Genomic DNA, 21,618 nt, shown 5'->3' on the forward strand with positions numbered 1-21,618 from the left:
AGGGAGCAAACCCAGCCCCACCAGCATCCGAGGTAGCAGCATCGGGGAGCAGGAGGGCAGTTGGGCTGGGGTGGGACCCCCTGTGCAGGATGCGGCCATGGCCCACCAGTGACTCTTTGCAGTTGTGTTGGCTGCAAGAGGCAGAATCGGGCCCGGGACCCCCCAACCTTCATTAACCCCCGTTAGTGGGGCCAGACCGTGGTGCCGCTGGGGCGGGCAGCTTTGCCAGGGAGCAGAGCCGTTAATTACCTCATTGCCAGAGTCCATTACCGCTCCCCCTAGAGCGAGTGAAATGGAGAAACTGCAGCAGGAGGGGGGGAATAAAATCAATCAGGGTTGAACCCTTCAGGGAGAGGGGCTGGGGGGGGGGCTTAACCCTTCCCTGACCAGCCTAAAGGGGAAACTGAGGCACAGCCACCTCCATGGGGGAAACTGAGGCACTGCCGTCCCATGGGGGAAACTGAGGCACGGCAGCGGGGAAGCCCACCTTGCTTGGGGGGGGCGGTTCACCACCATGCATGGTCCCTTCTGGGGCGTTGGTCTGCGGCAATCTGCGGCACGGGGCTGGAAAAGCTCAAGGTTGTAATCTTGTTCCTTCCTCAAATTAGATAAGAGGGAAAAAGGCCATAAATCAGCACAGGCAGCGATTAGAGAGACCCCAAGGAAGCAGGTGGGGGGCTCTGCCAGCTGGGCTGCGCTCGAGCGGGACTGGATCCTGCCCACGCTGGCTCCCCATGTCCCTGGGGCTGGACCCTCAGCAAAGATTTAGGGCCAGATGGAGGGACCGGAGCCCCAGGCTGGGGGCTGGATCCAGCCCCGCTGCAGGGTTTGTGGATGGATTACAGGCTGGGAGCCACAGGACGCTGGGGACGGCTCCAGTTTCCTCCAGCTCTCATCATGCCGCATCCAGCCCTGGCCACCTGGCACAGCTGTGCGCCGTGCCAGCCCCAAGCCCCTCGGCAACTGCCACGGAACCCCCCACCGGCTGCTCCCACCTTGCACCGTGCCTCAGTTTCCCCTGTGACACCACTTTCTTCGTGCTTATCTCAGGTCGCAGTGGGTAACAAAGGAGCTGCCAGGGCCCTGCCTGCACTACCTAATTAGCCAGATGAAATCAATTCAGCTCCATTACAGTCAGATCCAGGTCTCAACCATTACCAAGGCGGCCCAAGAGCCCGGGGAAAAGATGATGAAGTGGATGCTACAGGGCATGCGATAACCCCCTGGCTCCAATGACGGGGTGTGGGGAAGGGAGGGTTTTGTCCTTTTTGGGCGGGGGGTTGGCTTTGTGCTGTGAGGTCCCATCCCACTCCAGACCCCTTGGTGAGGGGACCCAGGTGCCCAGGCTAGGGTATAGCGTGAGCATCCCTCGAGGGATGCCCAAGGTGGTCCCCGTGGCATAGACAAAATAATCCTTCTCTGGGCTGGGGACAGGGACATCGGTCCTGCATCCCAGGCACACAACATCCTGCGATCCTGGGCACACATCATCCCTGCATCCCAGAATCCTGGGTACACATCATCCCTGCATCCTGGAATTCCTGGGGCAGTACATCCCCTCCAGCTCCCCAGCCGGAACCTCCCAGCTCCAAAAAGCCCCTTTTTCTCCCCAAAAGCCCTCCATCCCACCCCATGTCTGGCAGACACCCCAGAGCAGGTGGGTCCCAGCGCAGGGAAGAGATGGACAGTTTTATTATCGACCAGTTTTGCTGCAGAGCGGGCGAGCGTGGGGTGTCCCCACCAGCCAGGAACTGGGATGGGGGACAAAGGAGCAGCCAAGCCACAGGCTGCCCACATCCCCCCAGAGAGCTGAGCCCCCCCAGCTCCCACACCGGCATAGACCCAGTGCTGGAGGGGCTTTCAGCTCTGCCTGCCCCTCCCCAGAGCAAACCCTATATCAGCCAAGCACCTCCCGCCCAACATGCCAGGGAAATGCCAAGGAGCCTGGGAGCATGACCACAACCTCAGGGGGGCACAGCCTTGGGGGTCCCCCAGCCCAGCCCTACAGCCCCCCCCATGCTGCTGGGCTGGCATTTTCCACTATAAATAAGGTTTCAGCCCTCTCCCCCCATCAAGGCATCAGTCCAAGGGGCTCCATTGGGTTGGGGGAGAGCCACAGCCCCGGGCAGCAGGGAGGGCAGGGGGAACAGCAAGGAGCGGAGGTTGGGTGGGGGTCCCCGCTCAGCCTAGTATGTCCAGATAGACGGGGGGGGTCTTGACGAGGGCCTGAAGACGGCTGTGGATCTCCTTGATGGGCCGGCGTTGCTGGGGCTCCCGCTGCCAGCAGCTCTGCATGATGGCGTACACCTCAGAGGGACACGTGCGAGGACGTTCCAGCTCCCGTCCCTGCGTGATGCACTCAATGGCCTGCGGGAACCAGGGATGCAGATGGAGTACCCCACCCCAACACCCCACCCCCCCCCCCAGGTACCCCCATGGGGGTCTGCTGCCATCCTCATCCCCCTCCCTCGCTCACCTCGGTGTTGGAGAGCTGGTACCAGGGCTGCTTCCCGTAGGTGAAGATCTCCCAGAGCACCACACCGAAGCTCCAGATATCACTCTCAGTGGTGAATTTACGGTAGAGGATGCTCTCGGGGGGCATCCAGCGGATGGGCAGCATGGTCCTGCCCCCCACCTGCCCACAGCGGGGCGTCAGCGGGGCAGGGACACAGCCCACCACCACTTGCCCCTCCCCAGCCCTAGCCCTGCTCATTAAGCACGCCTCAGGCCAGATGTCAGGAAGAAATGTTTTACACTGGAGGTGGTGAGACACCGGCCCAGGGTGCCCAGAGAGGTGGTCGATGCCCCATCACTGGAGACATTCGAGGTCGGGTTGGACGGGGCTCTGAGCAACCCGATCGAGTGGGAGATGTCCCCGCTCATGGCGGGGGGCGGTGTCAGACTAGGTGACCTTTAAAGGTCCCTTCCAACCCAGTCTATGATTAAATATGGACGGAGATGGAGGCAGCAGCTAAGAGGGAAAATTGAGCGTGCCTGCCCCTCCCAGCCTGTCCCAGCTTGTGGGCAAGGAGGGGGCAGCTCACCAGCCCACTCACCCGGTAATAGTCAGTGCTGTAGATGTCCCGGGACATGCCAAAATCCCCGATCTTCACCACCAGGTCATGGCCCACCAGGCAGTTACGGGTGGCCAGGTCACGGTGGACAAAGTGGAGGGAGGCGAGATAGACCATGCCCGAAGCGATCTGCGTGGCGATCTGCAGCATGTGGCTCAGCGTCAGCTGCCCGCAGGGCTGCCCCTGCCCCTGGTCCAGGATCTTGGCATCGGGGCCGTGAGACCTGCCAGGGCAGAGGGGCTGCTCGGAGCGGGGGACAAGACGCATATGGGGGTGGGTGGGCAGATACGTGTGTGGGAGAGGGCGTGCAAAAGCAGGGGAAGGGCTGCGCACACGCGTGCCAGGGAGGAGGTGCACACGTGCATGCACACAGGGGAAGGGTGGGTGCACACACATATGCATGCGTGCCAGGCAAGGAAGTGCACGTGTGTGTGCAGGCACATAGGGGAAGGGCATGCACATGTGCCAGGGAAGGGTGTGCGTGTGTGTGCACGCACAAGGGAAAGGCATGCACTTGTATGCGTGCATGCCAGGGAAGGGTGTGCACATTTGCACACATGCACAGGGGAAAGGGCCGAGCAGGTATGCGTGCGTGCCAGGGAAGGGTATGCACGTGTGTGCATGCACACAGGGGAATTGCACACACATACATGTGCCCATTTGCCAGGGGAGGATGTATATATGTGTGGGCATGCACACAGGGGAAGGGCACACACATATGTGCATGCATGCCAGGGAGGGGCATACACATGTGTGCGTGCACACAGGGGAAGGGTGTGCACATATGTGCGCAGATAACAGAGGTGGGCACACACCTGTGTGCATGCATGCTGGAGAAGGGTGTGCACATGTGTGCATGCACAGGGGGAAGGCATGCACATGGAAAAGGTGTGCACTTGTGTGCACACATGCCAGAGAAGGGTGTGCGCGCGTGTGCAGGCACCCAGGGCAAGGGCATGCACACGCATTTGTGCATCCTTCCCTGGCATGCGTGCACTTGTATGTATGCATGCAAGGGAAGGGTGCGCACACGTGCATGCACAGAGGGGAAGCATATATGCATATGTGCACACATCCCAGGGAAGAGCGTGCACGTGTGTGTGCATGCACAGGGGAAAAATGTGCACCTGTATGCATGCATGCCAGGGAAGGGTGTGCATGCACAGGGAAAAGGTGTGCACAACTGCCAGAGAAGGGTGTGTACGTGTGCGAATGCATGCATGCACATGCACGGACCGTCACGCCAGGGAAGGCTGCGTGTCAGGGGCTGCAAGCCCACGCAGGCCGGGTGTGAAAGCGTGACGGCGCGTGTGAAGCGGGGCGTGCGAGGCAGGCCAGGGGCCAGCGTGGCTCCGGCCGCCTCCAGCCGCTCTGCCTTTGATGCTGAGCGCGGTTGACAACTGTGCTGGGGCTGCTGCGGCCGGGAGCTGGGGGGGGGTTCTGCTCGGCAGAACCATTAATGCCAACTCCCATAACAATAATCATAAAAGCCACGTCTCAGAGCTCATCGCACGGCCACTAAAGCGATGCCTCTGGCAGCCCCCCCCCACCCCCCCCCGTCTAGCAGCAATACCTGGGGGGGCAATCGAAAAGTCTCTGCTTATTCCAGCTGATGGCCAATCTCTCTCTATTTAAGCCTCTCAGACAGCTAATCTAATCAATATTGCAAGGAGGGCTGCATTAGCAGGGAGCAGGCTGGCTGTGCTGATGGAACAGCAGTGGGGGGGGGGTGGGATGGGACCCCCCCCTGCCCCCGAACCCACCTGAGGAAGCGGTTGAGGTCGCCGTGCTTCATGTACTCGAAGACCATGATGAGGGGTTCGCCTTCGGTGCAGACGCCGTAAAACTTGACGATGTGTTCGTGCTGCAGCACCGTCAGCAGCTCGGCTTCACGTTGGAAATCCAAGCGGGCGCTTTCCGTCACCTCCTTCAGCGCCTGCCGGCACACGGCGTCAGCCCGGCATTGACCAACACCCCCCACTGCCCCCCCAGCATTGTCCCCCCCTCCTCACCTTCACGGCCACCAGCATCTTCTCCTGCTCTGGGAGAAGGTTGTAGCACTCGGCCAAGAAAACCTTCCCGAAGGCACCTTCGCCCAGCTCCCACTTCAGCACGATGTCCCGCCGCTGCACATGATGCACGCCTGGGGGGACCCCCAACCGTCAGTGCCCCCCCCACCCCGGGACAGGGACGAGTGCATGGGAGGATGCTGGGGAACCGCGGTCGTGTCGTCTCCCACCCCAGCCCTTACAGGCATCGCAGAAATACTGGGGGTTCTCAATGAAGTTGCTTTTCAGCCCCTCCAGCTTGCTCTCTGCCGAGGAGAGGGGGCTGCTGCCCAGGTTCATGAAGTGCAGGGACATGGCCAGGTCATCCTCTTGGGCCAGCACCGCCGAGCCTTGCAGGGACAAGGACAAGGCCATCGGGGGGGGGTCCCGCAGCCCCCCCTCAACCAGTGCAGCTAGTGCCAGGCTCTGCCGAGCATCCCCCCCGCCCACCTCAGCCGGCCCCTGGGGGCCAGGCAGCCCGATCAAACCCATTTAGAGGCTGAATCCATTCCAGGAGTGAATTAGCAGCTGCTGCCCGTGCTGCTGGGGGCGGGGGGGGACGGACCCGGCACCCCTCCACAGTCCCCACCCATGGTCCCCACCCCACAGGGACCATCACCCCACAGCCGTGTCCTAACTCGGGTACCCAGCACAGCCCCAGCCATCCCATGGATGCAGGAACCAGGGTGTCCCTGTGCCACGGCTCGAATCCCCCGCGATGCCGGGCAAGGTGGGGGGGACTCACGGTTAATGCCGAACTTGGACCGGCGCCCGCACTTGTTGAGCACGATGAGCATGATGGAGAGGAAGAGGCAGGCGAACACGGCCAACGCCACAGCCACCGAGACCTGGTGATGGCAGGGATGGGGCTCAGGTTGGGGTCCCACCAGGTCCCTTCTCCCAGCCCTTGGGGGGCTGTGATGGCCACAAGTCCCAGGAGCTGCTGCAGGGGAAACTGAGGCAGTGGGACTCTGCCCTTCATCCCCAATCGCATGCCTCAATCCCACTTGGCTCTGGTTTGGCTGCACCCTAAGGATTTGTCCCACCCTTCCGTGGGTCTCCTGGTCCCCCCAGCCCAAACCACGGAGCATCCCCTCACCCCGAACGTGTGCTCGTCCGTTGTTTCCACGGGCCCCTCCAGAGAGCTGTTCCTGGTGCCTGGGGCAGGGAGAAGGGCACAGAGTGAACATGGGGCAGAGGGGTCCCCATCCCCTGGGCTGGTCCTGGCAAGGTGGTGGTGGGGGATGCATGGCTTGAAGGGGGGGCTGGGGCAGGGGGTTATGCCCGCTGCAGCGGGGACCCTGTGGGGTGCAGTGTGCCCGCTCACTCACCCAGTGGAGACAGAGACACTGGTGCAGCCCAAAGGGAGAGAGAAAGGAGAAACACTCGTTATTCTCCAAGCAAGAGTGCCCCGTCCTTGCCCGCTCCCATCCTGGCGGAAACTGAGGCACGTCAGAGCTTGCTCGGAGAGCCAGATATAACCCATTTTGCACACCAATGCAAGGAAAGACGTGGCACATCTCATCCACCAAGACCGGGGTACGGGAGGAACCTCGGGGCAGCCCCCTCTGCCTGGCACCTACCAGGGATGGGCTCCTCGGGGCTGAAGCTGAAGGGGTTTTCCATGAAACGTCCCTGGATGCTGCGGGTGGCAAAGCCCAGGGGATTGCGGACCAGGAGGGTGTAGTTGCCGTTGTTGACATGCGTGGGACGGTTGAGCTGGAGGCAGCCGTGGAGGACGGTGGAGTTGTGCTCGTACTCGACGATCCGGGTGTGGATGTAGGGTCCCTCGGCCAGGGCTGTGCCATTGAAGAGCCAGCGGATGCTGGGGACCGGATTACCGTCCACCGAGAAGGGGATGCACCAGAAGTGTTGGGGGATGGCTTCATGCAGGAGAAGGATCACGGGGGGGACTGGGGGAAACAGAGCTGGGTGGGTTCCTGAGTCAGTCCCCTCACCCGGACCCCATGCCGGCCCCCTCCAGGCTGCTCACAGGTGACATTCAGCATCACGCTGTCCTCTGCTGGCCCCACTACATTCTCCGCCCGGCACGTCAGTTCTTTGTGGTTGAGGTTAGAGGAGACATTGCTGATCTCCAGGACAATTTCCCAGTCTGAGAGCTGTGGGAAGCACTGGGACAGGGTGAGCAAACAGCCCCCCGCCATCTCCCCCGAGCTGTGCCAGCTCCTGCCTCCCCCCATGCCCACCCCACCAGTGAGAGGCTGCTACAGCGGGGATGGTGCTGCCGGGAAGGTCGCCGGCTGTGCCCCGGGGAGGATCAGCTTACCTTGGTGACGATGGGCAGCTCGGGTCCCACCTCTGGGACCACCCATTCCCCAGTGGCCAGTGACTCGGCGGCGATGTGGCAGGTGAGGTTGACGCTGTCGCCTTGGCGCAGCACCCACTCGGGGTGTTCGATGCGGACGGTCGGGGGCTCTGCCAAAGAGAATGGGGTGAGCGGGGCCACATCGTGTCCCCCCACCCTTCCACCATACATCCCATGCTCTCCCCAGCCAAGTGACTCAGGATGGGGCGGAGGGGACGACAAAGCTGGCATCCAGTGGGGTCCCCTGCCATGTACCGCAGGCGTGGAGGGGCTGTCTGCCCAGGGGGACTAGTACGCTGCCCTCCCAGCAGCCCAGCGACTGGTTCCCCAGCTCGGCCCGGCTCCCATTCTGCCAGAGTTGCAACCAGCGGAGGCCGCAGGAGCAGTTGAAGGGATTTCCCACCAGGATGCTGAGATGAGACAGGGAAGAGGACAAGGGGTCAAACAAGCTGCGGTGGCCTAGGTGTATACATCCCCAGCGAGGTCAGATGAGGCTGGATGCTGGCAGCCCCAACCCTGGTGGCACTGATCCTGCACCGAGTGCTGCCGGTGCTCCCGGATGCACCCAGGGCCAGGTAGCGTGCCACATGTGCCACCCCTGTCCCTGTCGCCATGCCCGTGGTTGTCAGAGCCGCCATCTCGCTGCAGCCCCAGCCCCATCCCTGCCTCCACATCACCCCGGGGTATCTCCCCGGTGAGGGATACTCCACACCCGCCTTCTCCCCCCCGCTTCACCATCACTCACAGCTGTTGCAGGGGCAGATGCTGGAAGGTCTTCCAGGAAAGGCTCTGCAGCGCATTGGAGGAAAGATTCCTGCCGGGACAGACCCTGCCGTCAGCCCCCCCTTCCCACTGCAGACCCCTGTCCTGCATCACCCCACTCTTGCAGAGGGTCTGGCCGGGGCACAGGGCAGCACCCGGGTCACCACTGTCACACTGTGACCAAGCAAAACCACCTCTGCCAGGGTGCCACCAGCCTTTAGGCACCTCCCTGCAAGGGGGGAGGCCTCACACACCCCAAGACAGGGTGTGTGTGTCCCTGCTCTCTGGGGTCCCCTCCCATATCAGGGCAGCACGGAGCTCCCAGGGGAGCAGGCAGCTGCCTGCACTCCTGCCCTCGATCGATGGTTTCCCACTCAGCGGCAGAGCCCCACGCGGCCCCCCCCAGCCCAGCTGATACGCCGATGGACAGTGGGACACCATCGATCCTGCCCGGGCGTGGGGACAAGCCACCCTGCAGTGGGGCCGAGTGCCTGTGGGGATGGGGGGCCGAGACTCCAAACTGGGAGGGGGGGGTGGTTGGGGGAGGGAATTGCGGGGGGATACTCACACATAGCTCAGCCTGGGGGTGTCCAGGAAGGCGTCGGCAGAGACGTGCTGCAGCCCCGACCTGGAGATGGTGCTGGGGGAGGGAAGGGCTGAGCACCCACACTGGGGACCCCGAATCCCCATCCTAGGAGCACCCCACTTCACCTCCCTGCAGTGAGATCAAGCTCTGGGGATCCCCCAGCCCCCCCCATTTCCCTGTGCAGGGACCCCACCCCGGGGTGCTCACAGGCTCCTGAGGTCCCGCAGCATCCTCATGTCAGCCCGGGTCAAGGTCATCAGCGTCTGCTGGTTCTCGATGACGCTGAAAGGCAAACGAGGGGGGGAGTAGCCCCGGGACCCCCCCATGCCAGGGGCTGCCGGCAAAGTGTGGGGTGAGAGGAGTTTGGGGGCTATGGCTCTCCCCCTCCGCGGGCTGTGCCAGCACTACCCTGTGGCAGCCTGCAGTTGGGGGGACAGGGGCAGGGATGGAGCTGAGCTACCCCGCTGTGCCTCAGTTTCCTCCGGGCAGACAGGGATGAGCTGGGAAGCGGGGGCTGGGGATGGTGGCAGGCAATCCTGCTGGCACTGAGTCTCCAGCGGGTGTGTGCAGTGAGGGGCCGGGGCTGAGCTGCCACTTGGACCCCATGGAGCTGCCCCAGAGAGTGAGTTTGCCAGGTCTCAGCCCCACTCCCCCATGGGTCCCCACCTTTCCTTGCACCCCATAGTGTCCTGCGATGTGATGGGGGGCACCAACTGTCCCCCCCTGCCTTCTCCCAAGGCAGGGGGTGAAGGAAGACCCCTTTGGGAGTGAGTGCGGGGGTTTCCCACCTGCCCCACCCCAGGGGCTCCTCCTGCGAACCCCAAATTGTCAGGGGTTAATTGGAGATTCAGACCCACACTGAGGGGGTTTTGGTCCTACTGACACTCATCTGTGTGTGGGGGGGTCCCTACTGCCATCCCCATGGTCAAGGCTGTGGGGATGGGAAGGATGAGGGCGGCTGGGGCAATGGGATGGCCGGGGGTCTCTTGGGGGACTGCCATCCCCACCGCCACCCACCCCACCCCGCCAGCCAGTGAACAAAGAGCTGGCAGCGCCCCGCAGCGCAGCATGCCCCGGCACATGGGGGAAACTGAGGCACAGAGACATGCCGCAGCCAGCCCCCGGCAATGCGGCACAGTCAGGGCTGCGGTGGGGGGGAGGACCCAGGAGTCGGGGCACCCCGGTATTACCCAGCACCCTGTAAACCCCCTCCAGCACCCTCCTTGCCTCTGCTCACCCCAGCCCTCCTCTCCCCACCAAGTGTCCTGGAGCAAGGGGATGACCGAGATGAGAGGAGATCTCCCAAACCAGCAAATTTGGGGTGCCACCCTTCAGACCCCCTCAGCATCCCAATCCACAGGTCCTGGGGCAGGGTGACAGCCCCACCAGGTGTAGGGATGAGGGGCTCGGTCCCTCCCTGCACCCCGGTCCTGCCCACCACAGCATAGGTACTCCCTGCCCCGGGGAGCCGGCTGCACCCTCAGCCCATCACTCCCACCGGCATCGCTGTGGGAGGGGGCAAAGAGCTGCCCCAAGCCCCTCACTCGCTCCCTGGGGGGGATTCAGCAGGGCCCCCCATCTTTGCAGCCCCCAATGCCCCCCACTCAAGCAGCCCCACTCCCCACAGCAATCCCAGCCCCACAGCAGATCCAGCCCCACCACTGCAGTCTTAGCCCCGCAGTGGTCCCTGCTCCATCCCTGCCCCAGCCCAGCCTCATCGCCCCAGCCCAAGCTCTGTCATCCCCAGCCCCATCGCCTCCATCATCGCCATCCCCCAGCCCCATCACCCTGTCCCCCAACCCCATCACCCCCATCATTGCCCCAACCCCATCATCACCATCCCCAAGCCCCATCACCCCCATCATCACCATCACCCAGCCCCATCGCCTCTGTCCCTCAGCTCCATCACCTCCAGCTCCATCAATCCCAGCCCCGTCACCTTCAGCCCCGTTGCCCTGTCCCTCGGCCCCGCCGCCTCCCACCCCATCACCGCATCCCTCACTCCCATCATTGCCGCCTCCATCACCCCCAGCCCCCCTGCGCGGTCCCCGAGCTCCGTCACCCTCGGCTCCATCACCCTGTCCCCCCACCTCCATCACACCCAGCCCCATCACCTTCCACCCCAGCACACTCAGCCCCTCCACCTGGTCCCCGAGCTCCATCACCCCCCAGCTACACCTTCCCCAGCCCCAGCCCCGCACCCCTCATCCCCAACCCCACTCACACGTCGGTGAAGCTGCCGGTTCCCAGCAGCCGGGCCACGCTCCCCACGGTGCCGGGCTCCCGGCACAGCAGGGTGCCGGCCCGGGGGCAACGGCAGGGCCGGGGACAGGGACCGGCAGCTCCCGGGGCGGGCAGGGGCAGCAGCAGCAGCAGCAGCAGCAGCTCGGCCAGACAGAGCCGGGCGGGCAGCGGCGGCATCGCGGGGCCGGGGCCGGGGCCGCCCTCCTTCGCACTTGCCCGGCAGCCCGAACGCGGGGCCGTTGCGGGGCTTAAAAAGCAACGTAGGGACCGGCCTCCCGGGAGGGGCCGGTGGCTCCCCCCGCCCCGGCACCGCCCCCGCCCCGGAGACCCCCCCCGGCCCACGGGCGGGGATGGAGGGGCAGGGCCGTCCCCCCCCGCCGGCCCCGTGACTCACCGGCACTCGGGACCCCGGAGCCCCCGGGACAGGACGGGACAGGACGGGACGGGACGGGACGGGGGGCTTGGCCGCAACCCTGCCCGGAGCCCCCAGCCCCACGGAGGGAGTGTCCCGCTGCACACGGGCACCGAGTAAGGGCGCCTGCCTGCACCCTGCCGAGACCCTTGCACCCTGCCTGAACCCTGCCTAGACCCCTGCACCGTACCTACACACCTGCACCCTGCCTAGACCCCTGCGCCCTGCCTGCACCCTGCATAGACCTTTGCACCCTGCCTGCACGCCAGCACCCTACGCCTGCACCCCCCAGCCCCAAACCCACCCCCCCAACGCCACAAAGCAGCGTCCCAGCTCCCCCAATCACACCAGAGCACACGCAATGTACACACATGTACACATGCACACGCACAACCTCCCCTCCAGGACCCAGCTCCAGCCCGGAGCTAGCCACACATAAGAGATGGGACATCACACCAGCACCCCTGGGCTCATGGGGTCACCAAGACCCCTCCAACTTGTCCCCCCCACCAGGCCAAATCTCAAAGCATGACAGAGCTGCCCCGGCTTGGGCTCTTCCCCCAGCACCCCGTTATGTTGGGGTGCAGAGAGGCTGGAGACAGAGGAACGTTTGGTGGCACAGTGGCCCTGTCCCCAGCTGTCACCCCCGGCCAGGACCCTCCTCCTCCTCCCCGGGGAGGCAGGGCATGGCTGGTGTGCACCCACTGCCCTTCCCCCGTGGATCCCCAGCCCCACCCGGCTGCTGTCTGTTCCTGAGCCCATTCCAAAGTACCTCGGGGGTGGCTCATCTGTGCACTGAGTTTAGCACATTCTCAGCCTGTGTTCCTCCCACATGGCTCAGCCCCGGGCCCACCTCCCACACCAGCCCCCAGTGGCACCCATGGGTCCACGGTTCCCCCCTGGGGTGACCCCCCCCCCCATGAGACCCCACTGGCCACCCCCAGCAGCCCCCCCGGCAGAGCAGGCCAGTGGCTGCCGCCCGCGACGTCCTCCCAAATTCCGGTGCTTTGACGTTTTTCCCCAGAAACGCCCCCGGTTTGGGCACCGCAGGGCAAAGCCGCAGCCGGGGCACGCAGGAAGCGGATGGGGCCAGTGGGGGGAGGAGCGGAAAGCCCCGTGTGCTGCCCCCACCCCGTGACCCCCACAAACCAGGCACTGCCACGACCGAGCTTTGTCCCGCTTTATTCACACTCATCTCACAGCCACAGATTAGACAGTGAAGCCCCTTCCGCAGACTAGCACAGCCCCGACACTGGTCCCAGTGCCGGGGACTGGGGGGGGGGGGGGGGGCGGTGAGGGTGGCCCAGGCATCTCCCGCTGCAGGGCTCCCCCGTGCCTCAGTTTCCCCACCTGTAAAAGGGGGGGTCACACTACTGACCTGTTTACCAGGTGGCTGGGGAGCAGCAACAGAGGTAGGTTGGTGGGGGGACCCCAAACTCCGCTCCCCACTCCCAAACCCCCATTCTCCCGCCCCTCTCCAAAAAATAAGGAAAGACTAGGGTGGTCTCCTGCTAATCAGCAGTTCCCCTGCTCCCTCCCCCCAACTTGGGGTACCCCAATTTATTCCCAGGGGAAATGCACCCCAAGCAGCATCCTTGCTTCGCCTGCCACCCCCTTCCCAAGGCACCCGCTCCTCAGCCGGGCCCTTGGAAGCAATAAATAACGCGGGGAGGTCCCGGCGGGGGGGCGGGGGCGGCCAGAGGAGGGGGGGGTGCAGGGTCCGGCACGGTTCCGAGGACGCCCTGGGGTCAGAGTCAGGCCGTCCCGTTGGGGAGCCAGCCGGGGCTTCGGTCCTTGCGGATGGGCAAGGGGGACATGGGGGGCTCGTCCTCCCCAGGGGACTGATCCGTTTCGGCATCGGAGGGTTCACCCGAGCCGCACCGGCGGTTCTCGGGGCTGTAGAAGAAGGAGAGGGTGCGGAAAGCAGGTGCCATGTGGTCCTTGATGCTCTCCAGGAGCTGGACGAAGGAAGGGCGCTGGCGCGGGTTCTGCTGCCAGCACAGGCACATCAGCTCGTGGCTACAAGAGAGAGGGTACCTGCTGGGTTTTGGAGGGGTCCCAGCACCCCACGGCCATCCCAACACTGTAGAGACCAGAGGCCAGGGTGATGGGCTCAGTGCTGATTTCCTCCACCCCGCCTTTCTCATAGCAGGCTGGGGGTCCAGGGGAGGTCTCCCCCCACTACTCACAGTTTGTCAGGACAGTTTTCGGGCCGCTCCAGGACACCATTGTCCATGACAAAGCGCAGGACCTGCTCGTTGGACATGCCCTGGTAGGGCTGCTCAGCCAGTGTGGCGATCTCCCACAGTACCACGCCGAAGGACCTACCGGCAGGCTGTCACTCAGCTGGGGGGTGTCCCCCAAATCCCCCCAGGCTCACCCCACTCCAACACCTACCAGACATCAGACTGCGTGTTGAAGATGCCATCCTTGAGGGCCTCAGGGGACATCCAGCGGACGGGAAGCAGCCCCTTGCCCCCTTTCCGATAATAATCTGTTTCATAGATATCCCGGGTCATGCCGAAATCTGGTGGAGGAGGAAGAGGAGGAGGAAGGCATGAGCACTGGGAGATGCGGGGCTGGCGGCGAGCCCACCCACCGCTGCCCACCCACCTCCAATCTTGACAGTGAAGTCCTCGGACACCATGCAGTTGCGGGCGGCCAGGTCCCGGTGCACAAACTTGTTGGCATTGAGGTACGCCATGCCGTCGGCAATCTCCCCCGCCATCTGGATCATGTCTTTGAGTGATGGCGGCGGCAGCCCAGGGTTGTTCTACACCGTGCACAGAGAGTTAGGGCTGGGGGGGGGCACACCGGCACTCCCCTGCCCCATGAACAGGGTGGGTGCCTCTTCGCCCGTGGGGTACTGTGGCACCCAGCCAGCCCCTCACCTCGGCATCAGGCCTGAGTGAGCGTAAGTAGCTCTTCAGGTCTCCGCGCGTCATCAGCTCCATGATGACCAAAGCTGGCTGGCCCTGGGACACGACGCCAAGCAGGCGGACCTGGGGGGGACAAAGAGGGGTGGCACATGAGTGGCCGGACCCCCCTTTGTCCCCTCCCTCCCCCCTCGGCCGCCCACCTACCACGTGGTGGCACTTGAAGGCTTTCATGACAGAGGCCTCGTTGAGGAACTCAATGCGCTCCCGCATGGTGGCCAACTCATTGACTGTCTTCAGGGCCACCTTGGTCTCCTCGCCCTCAGCAGTCAGCCCCAGTGCCAGCCCCTCATACACCATTCCAAAGGAGCCCTGTCCCAGCTCTCGGATCACCGTGATCTTCTCCCGCGACACCTCCCACTCATCAGGCATGTACACTGCGGGGCAAGGGGGGACCACGCCAGCACTGTCACCATCCCCACCGCTGTCACCATCCTTGTCACCATCTCCATCCCCATCCCTGTCACCATCATAATCCCCTTCCCCATCCCATCACCACCCCCATCCCCACTGGCATGGCCCCAGCAAGGGAAGGGGGCAGCAGATCCCGCAGGGATGCTCCTCCCATCCCCACGTACTGTCCGAGGCACTGAAGTACTCAGGGTTGACGGAGGCATAGAGCGTCCCGCTGGGGTACCCGTCGGTGCTCCTGCAAGGGGTGGGCATAACTCAGAGGATGGGGGGGTGAGGGCATGATGCCACCTCCCCACGACCCTTCTCCAGCCCCAGCTCAGCTGGATCCAGCCCCAGCCCAGCCCTGGGGGTGCAGGGAGGGTCGCTACCTCTTCTTGTAGAAGATGAAGACGGCGAGGCAGGAGATGAGCACCATGAGGACCACAGGTGTAACAGTGAGCAGGATGTAGAAGCTGCCGGATTCCTCCTCAGCTGCTGGGAGCAGGCGGCCGTGGGCCAGGGCCTGGGCACTCATCCCGACCCACGCGTTGCAGGCACACTTGTCCCACCACCACTGCTGGGCCAGAGACAGGGAGCCCCCAGCTCCCCAGACCAGCAGCATCCACTGACCTCTGGGTGTCCCTGGCCCAGAGCATCTCCCAGTCCCCTAGATCTCCCAATCCAGCAGCATCCCCTGATCCTCCAGCTTCCCAATGCAGCAGCACCCCCTGATCCCCAGCATCCCAGCCCAGCAGCATCCCCCAATTCCCCAGTGCCCTGATCCAGCAGCAGCACACCCCGACTCCTAGCTCCCTGGCCCCACAGCCCCCCCTCCCTGCCTGCCCCACAGCCGGGGACTCCGTTGGCATCCCCCCTGTCCCCTGCAGGTACCTGGCCCCAGGATATAAAACTTGACGAGCCCCGTCCACGAGCCGTTGCCGGCCAGCGAGGTGGCCCGGACCTTGGCCGAGTAGTTCCCCGGCTGGAGCAGAGCCAGATGGACCCCCCCATACTTGGAGTAGCGGTGACGAGAGACACAGACAACGGTGGTGACCTCCTGGGGAGGGGGAAAGGGAGTGGTGGCAGAGGGGGCTTTATCCCTGTCCCCAGACATGCACACAAGCCTTGGGAGAGGGAGATGGGATGGGATGGGACGGGATGGGACGGAATAGGACTGGATGGGATAGGACGGGATGGGATGGGACAGGATGGGATGGGATGGGATGGAATAGGACTGGACGGGATAGGACGGGATGGGATGGGACAGGATGGGATGGGATGGGATGGAATAGGACTGGACAGGATAGGACGGGATGGGTGCTGTGCTCCTGTAACCAGACCTGGCAGGGCTGGGGAAGGGTAGCCACGGGGGGGGGGCGGGTCCTCACCTCACTCTCACGGCTGTACTTGATCTCATACTTGAGGATGAGCCCGTTGGGGTTCCTGGGCTCTTCCCAGCGCAGGAGAACGCTGTTCTTGCCGGCCGGCTCCCATGTGACATTGCCGGGAATGTTGTCAGCTTGCACTGGAGAGGAGCACGGAGGGGGTCAGCTCCTGGAGGCATCACCCAGACCCCAACCTGCTGCCAGTGCCCCATCTCGAAGGCGCCAGGACCCCAGAGCACCCCAGCATTGCCGAGGCAGTGTTTGGAAGAGGCGATGCTGCCAGGACATACGCTCCGGCATGGTCCTGGCGAAGACGAAGGTGGCGGCGCTGCAGCCCACGGTGTGCGCGGCGTGGTTGCAGGCATGGATGTCAATGCGGTACTCGGTGAAGTGCCGCAGCCGTGACAGCACTGCCCGGTCACGTACCACCTTGTCCTCGAAGATCTGGAAGTCGGGTTTGGGCTCACCCCTGGCATGGCTTGGGGCTGGCGGCTCAGCCGAGGAGGCGTTGGCCGGGGATGTGACGGCCACCACGTCCCTGCGCCGCTTCGGGGTCCTGCAGGTGATGGGGACAGGAGGCGGTGCGGAGCCAGGATGCTTGGGTTGTCCCCCAACATTGAGCAGGGGAGTGGACTCCCTCCAGGCTTGTGTGGTCCCCGCTCACCTCTGTGGGTTCTTGTTGATGGACGTCACCTTCCAAGGTGGCCTGAGACAGCGGGAAATTGGTTAAAGGATCTGCCAGGAGCAGCTACCAGACCCCCAACCCAGGGCAGACCCATGCACCCAGCCTGGGGGACCCCCCCCAGCACAGGGACAACAGCCCCCCCCGGACAGCACCTGGGGATGATGATGGAGTTGTGCAGGAAGTTCTCGAACTTTTTCTGGAAGGACTCAGCTTCACCCTCCATGCGGAGCTGCCCATCAGCAGGGCGGCAGGGGCAGCACCGCTCCTCCACATCCTGCTCCACCTCAGGGCCATCCCCATCCCCAAAGCGGGTGTCCGCACTGCTGGTGGGCAGCTTCAGACCTGCGGGCAGAAACGGGCAGGGCTGCCAGAGCCCGGCTCGGTGGGAGAATCCCTGTCCCATCAGTGTCCTTGGCTGCAGCATCTGACCTGCCTGTGCTGCCCCTGCTCGGCAGCCTTGCCTGCCCTGCCTGCCCTCACCTTTGTGGCAGTAGTCATTGACATAGAGCTCCATGTCCTCGGCCAGCTGCTGCCACAACACCAGGTAGTAGGTGATGTTGCCATTGCGCTGCGTGGGCGGCTTCCAACGCACCACGATGTGGGAGGAGGAGTTGGACATGGAGATGACATCCCGGGGCACCGTTGGGGCTGGGAGGATACAGGGGTGTCAGTCTGTCTTTGGGGGGCCACCACGGGAATCCCCAGCCCCCTCGCCAGCCCCTTACCTGCCGGCATGGTGCGGATGTAGACCACCTCACTCTGTGCCCCGTAGTTGCGTCCTTCCTCAGCAGTGGTGAGGGTGATGGCACGGACAAAGATGGCGTACTGTGTCCAGGGGCGGAGGTTGAGCAGGGCCACCCCTGGCGCCTGCTCGCTGCTGAGTGGCAGCTCCACGTCCAGCACGTTCCAGCTCTGTGCCCCACAGGCATCCTGCCCCACGTACTCTGACACGTTCTGGAAAGGTCTGCCCCACACTGGGCATCGGGAAGAGTCCCAGGACGCCCTCCCAGCTGCAAGACCCCCTGAGGTCCAGCAGTCCACCAGTGCACAAGGACGTCATGGGCTGGTGTTCCCAAGGCCTCTGCGATGGGGACAAGTGGGTGACAGGGACGACTTACGACTCCTTGTAGTAGACAATGAAGCTGAGGAGGTCCCGGTACTCAGGGGGCCGGTATCGCTCCCACTTGAGGAAGATGCGATCAGACTCGGTGACGTTGGAGATGAAGCGCAGGGTCTGGGTCTTGCCTGCAGAGAGAAGGCAGGGTTTGGGCAGGGGGTTGTGGCACTTCTGGGTGTCCCCCCGTCCCCGTACTCACAGGACGCCCGGTCCCCGTTGGTGCGGGGGTTGATCTCTGCCTTGTTCTGCCGTCCCTTGGTGCCCGTCACCTCCTCCATGCGGTAGATCTCAGCCAGGCACAGCTTGGGGTTGAAGGCGAAGTACATCTTGCCCACAGGGATGGAGAGGACATGGTGGCTCCAGTCCCAGAGCTGCTGCAGGTTCTGATTGTCCAGGACATACAGGGTATAATTCCTGGAGGAAGAGACATGGACAGAGGCAGTGGGCGCAAGCACCCCCAAAGCCACGTGTGTGTCCCCAGACCTACACCCCGTCCTCACCCGTCCACCATGGAGTCACCGCGGATCAGCTTGAGATTCTTGAAGAAGGACAAGGAGACGAGGGCGAAGGAGTGTTTGATCTTCAGGAAGCCCGTGATGGTCTCGATGAGCCCCAGGCTGCTCTGCAGCTCCGAGGCTAGGTTATCTGGGGACAACCCGTGGGTGTGAGCGTGGGGAGGGGGGGACCCCCACATTAGTTCACCCTGCAAGGGAAAAGACCCTCCTCCTTCACCCCCCACATGCCGCAGCAACTCTCCCACCCAGGGCGGGTTGCAGGGGGGACCGGATCCAGCACTCACAGCCCCGGCGGATGTTGACGATAAGGTTGCCCTCAATGAGCGTGCAGCCCCCCAGCTCCTGCGCCGCCCTTGTCGAATCGATGGTCTTGGTGCCCACCTTGCACTCCTTGGGGCACAGCCCCTCACACTTGTGGCAGAAGATGCTGTGGGCAGGAGGACGGGGATGAGATGTGAGCCGGGCACCATGCCACCACGCCACCACGGCCATGCCAGGGGACGCCGGGGACCCCCCTCCCTGACCTGCTCTCATTCCTGGTGTAGCCCGAGGGACACTCAGAGAGGCATTGCCCCTGGTGGATGACGAACTTAGAGGCATCGCGGGGGTTGTCGGAGACCTTGCGGAGGCTGGCGCAGTATTCTGCAGTGACGCAGCGCCAGCCCTCGTACTCGTAGGTGCGGGGCGGGCAGGAGGGTAGGCAATGCCCGTTGAAGTGGAAGTGGCGGCAGGCAACGCAAGCTCGGTTGTCACGGGGTCGCCCGCAACCCCCCAAGCACTCAGCGTGGCAGCACTCGCCCGCCGCCGTGCACGCTGAGCCCACGCCGCATGGGCACACTGTGAGGAGAGAGACAGCACCGTGGACGAGGAGAATCCTCTGGGTACAGATTCCCTGGCCCCAGATCAGCACGGCGGGGCAGGGGGGCTGGGGTCCACATGGGGGTGAGAGGGAAGAGGTGGGAAGGGCTGGGGGGGGCTGCTGACACCCCCTGGCTCTGGGGGGCAAGGGGAGAGGAGTGGAGGGGTAGATGGAGTGGTGCAGGGGTACAGGAATGGAAGGAGGGATGGAGGGATGGAGGGATGAAGGGATGGAGGGATGGAAGGAGGGGTGCGGGGATGTGGGGATAGAATGATGCAGGAAGGCATAGAGGGATGCAAGGATGAAGTGATGAATGGATAGATGGAGGGATGGAGGGATGGAGGGATGGAGGGATGGAGGGATGAATGGAGTCATGGAAGGATGGAGGCATGCAGGGACAGATGGAGGGATGCAGGAATGGGCGGAGGAATGGAGGGATGGCCAAATGGTGCACAGGAGGATGGACAGGTGGGTTGATGGGTGGCTGTGTGACCAGCTGGACGGGTGGATGAAGGGCTGCATGGACAGACGGCAGGACAGACTGATGGATGGGGTGAGGCTCAGCCCATGCCGAGCCCCAGCTGCCCGGTGCAGCCGGTGCTGGGGCAGCAGACGAGGTTACAGCCCCGATAAGGATCTGTGTTTATAGTATGTATTTCATTACCAGGTCTTCTGTTTACAGCAAACGAGCCAGGGAGGGGGCCTGTATTTACCTTGCCGCTGGGAAAACACGGCAGCCAGGAGCTGGCCTCTCCTCCGGAGGATGATACAGCGTGGATCCGGTTACCCCTGCCACACTGCTGGCACAGCATGCTCCCGGTGGCAGGGGAGCAACGGCCATGTGCCAGGGCCTGCTATCCCCTTGCAGCTCCACCAGATTTCCCCAGTGCCCTCCCAGTTTACCCCACAGCAGCCATGGTGCAAACTGGCACCATCCCGGAAAAGCAGCTGGCATGATAGAGCCCCGCGCCGCTGGCACCCACCTTTCTGGCAGTAGCTGGATGTCCAGCAACGATAATCCAGCTGCCCGTTGACGCTGGTCTGTGCGCATGGCTTCTCCACGTCCAGGATGCCCGGGCAGACGTCAGCGCACTCTTCAGCTAACTTATTGCCGATGATGTAGGTGTTGTCCACGGCGTCGGGCAGCAGCAGCCCCCAGTCGATGGTGGAGAGGTGGCAAAGCTCCTGGTTGCGCTCGATACGGACCGAGCCGCGCAGGACGTGGCTCAGGCTGTGCAGCCCCACATCCCGCAGATGCGGCATCTCGAAGATGACCAAGGCATAGCTGAAGAAGAGGTTGGTGCCGCGGATGACGGAGAGGTTGGGGAAGAGATCTCGCAGGCTCTCCAGCCCGTAGACACGGAAAAGGAGCAGGTACTCGGTGATCATGAGCAGACGAGGGAAGCTGAGCCCCCGAAAGTCCTCAGCACCCGTGGTGAACATCAGCAGGATCTGCAGGTTGCCCTCGATGATGGAGCAGTTCTCCAGCTTCTGGAGCTGGGAGACGTCGTTGCGGATGTCCATGCTGCCACAGACTGGGGTGGCGAGAGGGGGACCCCGTGGGCAGCAGGGATGGGGCAGCTGCCCCCCCACCCCCACCCCCCACCTAGGGATCCCCCTGCTGTACCCACCACCAGGGTCGGAGTGATGCTCGGGGCTGGGGGGGTATGTATTTAATATCCCGGCACTGCCTGTCAAATGTGGCTGCAATTGGTTTGGGCTGTTAGGGAGATGCGAGCAGCTCTGACAGGCAGCCGGCGCGCTGCGGCTCTCCAGGGCACGACGTGTCCATCAGAGGTGATGCTAACAAGGTTTGGCTGCCCAGGCGGCCGTCTCGCCCCCTGTCAGCCCCAGGCCCATGTCCCAGCCCTGCCATCTGCCCCAGGGGGAGCTGGCTGGGGGTGCAGAGGGCTTTCCCCCTTCCCCGAGCTGTGGGGCAGCCATGGGGGGCTCACGGCATCTTCCCTCCCTGTGGATGTGCGGTTACTCAATGGGCTGGCAGCTCCCGTGAGGTCATTCCCATTAACTCCCCGGCACAGTGCCCAGGCAGCTAACGGAGCACGCAAGGCTACCGCGGGCACCCACACAGCACGGCCCCGGCAGTGGGTTCACTGTCCTGGGACTTTTCCTCCTAGATCCCAGCAGGGAGCGGGAGCACAAGGCTAAGCATCTCCTGCTTCCCGGTGCCGGTAGGGATGCAAGAGCCAGGACGAGCCGGCATCTTCCCACCGGCAGCATCTCCGGCCTGAAATCTGATGCCAAGTTATGGTGGAAAG

At 63.8% G+C, this 21,618-nt stretch overlaps 2 protein-coding genes across 2 annotated transcripts; both read right to left on the reverse strand.

Annotated features, from left to right (window-relative positions):
- Positions 1-1,676: 1,676 nt before the first annotated feature.
- NTRK1 (neurotrophic receptor tyrosine kinase 1) lies at positions 1,677-11,271 on the reverse strand. Its single transcript, XM_069795567.1, has 16 exons — positions 11,021-11,271; positions 9,004-9,078; positions 8,779-8,850; positions 8,194-8,262; positions 7,704-7,858; positions 7,410-7,558; positions 7,116-7,242; positions 6,706-7,035; positions 6,222-6,280; positions 5,868-5,970; positions 5,326-5,472; positions 5,087-5,217; positions 4,838-5,010; positions 3,057-3,297; positions 2,477-2,635; positions 1,677-2,367 (listed from the first exon to the last, which is right to left on the reverse strand). The coding sequence occupies exons 1-16, from the start codon at positions 11,215-11,217 to the stop codon at positions 2,182-2,184; spliced, it is 2,373 nt and encodes a 790-aa protein (XP_069651668.1). The 5' UTR covers positions 11,218-11,271; the 3' UTR covers positions 1,677-2,181.
- A 1,927-nt stretch (positions 11,272-13,198) lies between these two features.
- On the reverse strand, positions 13,199-20,866 carry INSRR (insulin receptor related receptor). Its single transcript, XM_069795545.1, is given in 21 exon segments — positions 13,199-13,471; positions 13,642-13,776; positions 13,850-13,979; positions 14,066-14,225; positions 14,344-14,454; positions 14,536-14,765; positions 14,967-15,016; positions 15,168-15,273; positions 15,673-15,835; positions 16,170-16,306; positions 16,457-16,635; positions 16,789-16,872; positions 17,004-17,193; positions 17,332-17,499; positions 17,577-17,815; positions 17,970-18,096; positions 18,168-18,382; positions 18,469-18,613; positions 18,768-18,910; positions 19,008-19,320; positions 20,326-20,866. Coding segments are annotated over 21 exon segments (3,831 nt in total). The 3' UTR covers positions 13,199-13,206.
- Positions 20,867-21,618: the final 752 nt, after the last annotated feature.

The sequence above is a fragment of the Haliaeetus albicilla genome, chromosome 10, assembly GCF_947461875.1.
Source record: "Haliaeetus albicilla chromosome 10, bHalAlb1.1, whole genome shotgun sequence".
Lineage (NCBI taxonomy): Eukaryota > Metazoa > Chordata > Aves > Accipitriformes > Accipitridae > Haliaeetus > Haliaeetus albicilla.

Bases quoted from the DNA above. Each gene is read 5' to 3' on its own strand.
- NTRK1 (XM_069795567.1), bottom strand. From the start codon at position 11,217: ATGCCGCCGCTGCCCGCCCGGCTCTGTCTGGCCGAGCTGCTGCTGCTG. The intron at 6,281-6,705 runs GTAGGTGCCAGG...TCCCTGCCCCAG, and splicing joins CCCCGAGGAGCCCATCCCTG to GCACCAGGAACAGCTCTCTG. The intron at 5,971-6,221 runs GTGAGGGGATGC...TGCCATCACCAG, and splicing joins CGGACGAGCACACGTTCGGG to GTCTCGGTGGCTGTGGCGTT.